General features: G+C 53.7%; 1 protein-coding gene across 1 annotated transcript in view; it reads left to right on the top strand.

Moving 5' to 3' along the window:
- The window catches only part of PIK3R6 (phosphoinositide-3-kinase, regulatory subunit 6), a 52,626-nt gene that overhangs the window by 22,468 nt on the left and 26,254 nt on the right, over window positions 1–3,904 (top strand). Inside the window, exons 5-8 of the mRNA XM_011958644.1 lie at window positions 1,828–1,961; window positions 2,294–2,380; window positions 2,705–3,128; window positions 3,499–3,577. Of these exons, the coding sequence (XP_011814034.1) occupies window positions 1,828–1,961; window positions 2,294–2,380; window positions 2,705–3,128; window positions 3,499–3,577 (724 nt within the window). The remainder of the gene's footprint in view (window positions 1–1,827; window positions 1,962–2,293; window positions 2,381–2,704; window positions 3,129–3,498; window positions 3,578–3,904) is intronic.

The following is a 3,904-nucleotide window of genomic DNA, read 5'->3' as shown; positions in this document are numbered from 1 at the left end:
AAAAAACAAAAAACAAAAAAAAAAGAAGGCGGGAAATTTGGTCCTGATAAAAGCTGTTGCCCACAGAGCCCCTACTATACTCCAGTTGCTGTTCTAATCACCTTACATATATTTAAATATATTGCCTGTACTGTATTAAATCAATGAAACCTCACGGTCAACTTATAAGCTAGAAACTATTATTATCCCCATTTTACAGAGGATGAAACTGAGTTAGAAAGAGGTTAAATATCTTGCCCAAGATCACGCAAGGCAGTAAGTGGCAAAGGCAAGATACAAATCCAGGCTGTCTAATTCACCACTCAGCTGTAGTAATCAAAGGATTTGATCGTCCAAGGACCAGAGTATCTAAAAGGGCAGATGAGTCAACATCATTTATATCTGGTATCATAGAGTTTTACTCCTCACCCTTCCCTATTTGCATATTTATAAGATAACGCCTTATCTTATGCAAGGCATAATGCAGGTAAGATAATGCCTACCCTGACTCAAGCCCCATGTGGATGGGGGCATCTGAAATAGCCCAGAGAAAAATCCCGAATATATGTTTCCTGGCTGTTGTAGGATGGTTCTGATTTGGGTCCTGTTTCATGGTCACCCAAAGTATCACGGAATGTGTCAGCCTACGTGTCCCAGATATGCATGGTCTCTGATCGTGCACCTGTAGTTATAAGGCATGGGGTTAAGGACTGGAATCCACTGGAAGAGGTTAGTGGGCCCTGGGTTTGAACTTGGCAGCCAAGGTCGGGTGGAGGCCACAGCAGTTGGGTGAGGTGGGCAGGATAGTCCCTGCCTCAAGACTCCATCTTCGAAGTTTTCCGCTCTTTTGCTTTAATATTCTACACTGCCTCTGATCCCACATGGAAAAAGCTGCTTCTGCACCCCAAGCTGGAACAAACCCTGGGGCCAGTCTGACCTTGCTCGCCTTGTGGCCCCTTGCTAACACTCACCAGTGACTCTGCGTGGATCAGGCAATATCATCTGGGCTGCCCCCAAGCCACATCCAAGGGCACTTGTCTCCTGCCCAGACTTGCCCTGTGCATTTATTTTATTTATTTATTTATTTATTTTATTTATTTATTTTTTTGAGACAGGGTTTCACTGTGTCACCCAGGCTGGAGGGCAGTGGCACGATCATGGCTCACTGCAGCCTTGACCTCCTGGGCTCAAGTGATCCTCCCACCTCAGCCTTCCAAGTAACTGGGACCACAGGCATCTGCCACCACACCTGGCTTAGCCCTGTGCATCTGAATGACCAGGCAGCACCCCCGTCAAGCCCCTGTGGCTGTAGGGGGCAGTATGGAGCGGTGGTTATAAGCACTGTGTTGTGGGTAAGAGCAGGGACTCTGGAGCTGAGCTGCCTGGGTTCAAGTCTTCACCGTGCTATTTACTATGTGACCTTGGGCCAGTCATTCAACCTCTCCGTGTCCTGGCTCCTCCCCTGTAAATTGAGGATAATAATGTCACCTGTTGCCCAGGGCCATTGGCAGGATCCAGAGAAATGATTACACTGTGTGCCAGGTGAGTAGAATAAGGCCTGGCAGGCAGTAGGTGCTCAGTGAACACTAGCTGCTCTCCCCTAAGAAGCTTGCAGCCTCAGGAGGGGGAAGCCACAGCAATATAGAAATAGCCAAATCCTAAGGCCACATGTGAGGTGTGCCCAGTGTGCAGACAAAGTCTGCTCGGAGCGAATGACCGCCAAGGGCCACTGGAGTGGTCAGAAAATATTCTAGAAAGAGGAGCAGGAAGAAGGGCTGGTCTTGGTCTCTCCCCTGGACCGCCCGGGGTCCCTGCTGCCCCCAAACTTTGCTGATGTGTTCTTGTCAGCATCACTGATAGCAGCGAATGTTCATTGAGTGTCTGCTGCGTGCAAGATGTTGGAAGCAGCCCTGAGAAGGGAAGGGGTCTTTTCTGCCTTGTCTGGATGCAGGCAGGGCATTTTAAGAACAGCGGAGAAGCCAGTCTGGTGGCTGCACAGGGCTGAAGGCGTGGCCAGCATAGGAGAATAGGTTGGAAAAGGCCTTGTGAGCTGGTCTGTGAAGACCCGCTAAGGGCTGAGCTAGGTTTAAGGAAACATAGCTACTAAGCATTGTTGGACAGGGAGGGGACAGCTGCACTGTTGGGCCCTGGATGGGCTGGTGGTGGCAGAGATGGAAAGGCAGACCAGATGTGAAGGAGAGAGTCCCTGCCACCCCTCTAAGACCCTGCACAGGAGCTGAGCAGGATGGAGAGGGCAGATGGGGAGGGTCCCATGGCCTCCTCCATGGCCTCCATAGCCTGCTCCTTTCTGCAGGTGACCCTGTCCAAGAGCGGCCACCAAGCATTCCCCTGCCCAGCCCCTACATCACCTTCCACCTGTGGACCGGCGAGGAGCAGCTCTGTACGTGCCCGTGCAGCTGTCTGGAAACAGTGGTATATGTCTGTGTCTGTGCGTGTGCATATGCGTGCATGTGTGTGTTTGTCAGTGTGTTTGCATGTGTGTGTGTGTCTGTGCATGTGTGTGTGTCTGTATGTCTGTGTACTTGTGTGTGTGTGCATCTGTGTGTCTCTGTGTCTGTGTGTGTGTCTCTGTTCATATGTGTGTCCTTATGTGTCTGTCTGTGTTTCTGTGTGTGTGTGTATCCTCTGAGGAGCACTGGTTGGAATCAGGAACACAGCCCTGCCTGCCTTACGTGTCCTCACTGCCCTTGTTCCCCCATCCCAGGGAAGGAACTGGTGCTCTTCCTCCGCCCAAGATCCCAGCTGCGCCTCAGTGCTGATTTGGAGGTCTTGGATCTGCAGGGCCTCCGGCTAGACCGGGAGTTGGCCCGGGTTTCCGTGCTGTCCACTGACAGTGGCATCGAGCGGGACCTTCCCCCGGGGGCTGATGAACTGCCTGCACCCAGCAGCCCTGAGATGGAGCGAGCTGGGCTGCAGCGCAAAGGGGGCATCAAGAAGCGTGCGTGGCCCCTGGACTTCTTGATGCCTGGCGGCTGGGACGGGCCCCTAGGGCTGCACCGGAGGACAGGCAGGCCCGGTGGGGATGGGGAAGTGCTGCCCGGTGTCTCCCGGCTGCACACAGCCCGGGTACTTGTGCTGGGAGACGACAGGATGCTGGGGCGCCTGGCCCAGGCCTACCACAGACTCAGGTGGGGTCCCAAGGTGGGGACTTGGGGTGGGCGCTGGTCAGGGGTACAGGTGGGCCTGGCATGGGCTGGTGAAGGATCACAGGGCCGCAAGAGAGGGTCAGGAGGCAGAGGCCAGGGTGGGACAGAGGAGGATGCCACACAGTGCCAGCAGCCGTCACAGAGCACCGCAGTCCCTGCTTTGTTAGCTCCGTGAACCATCATTGCCATCCTGTGAGGGAGACATTACTGTACCCATTTTGTAGATGAGAAAGCAGAGGCTCAGAAAGATGACACAAATTGCCCAAGGTCCAGAGATAACAAATAGCGGAGCCGAGTCTCTTTGAAGCCAAGCCCCGCCCCTAACCTCCTCTGCTTTGCTGCCCGTTGCTAGGAAACGGGAGACCCAGAAGTTCTGCCTCACTCCCAGACTCAGCCTGCAGCTCTACTACATCCCCGTGCTGGCACCTGAGGTGACTGGACCGCGGGGAGGCGGCGGCGGGGCAGAGACAGGGCAGGCTGGGCAGGGACACACCTGCAGCCTCGCATCTCCAGCGCAGGGACTAGAAAAGCATCCTTAGGATGTGGAGGCGGGACAGCCGTCAGCAATCTTCTCCTTCAGAGGCTGCAGACGGTGCTCTGGGGGCTGAATGTGGCCAGAGATTGGGTCTCTCTTGATGGCAGCCTGCTTGCTGCTGATTTTCATTTTGTTTTTGTAGGTAATGAAATTAGTTGCAAAGTTCTCAAACACAGGGCTCTCTCTCTCTCTCTCTCTCTCTCTCTCTCTCTCTCTCTCTCTC

This window comes from Colobus angolensis, unplaced genomic scaffold (genome assembly GCF_000951035.1).
Source record: "Colobus angolensis palliatus isolate OR3802 unplaced genomic scaffold, Cang.pa_1.0 Scaffold47, whole genome shotgun sequence".
In the NCBI taxonomy this organism is placed as follows: Eukaryota; Metazoa; Chordata; class Mammalia; order Primates; family Cercopithecidae; genus Colobus; species Colobus angolensis.
The sequence above is the reverse complement of the archived record's forward strand: the minus strand, read 5'-3'. Positions and strand labels throughout refer to the sequence as shown.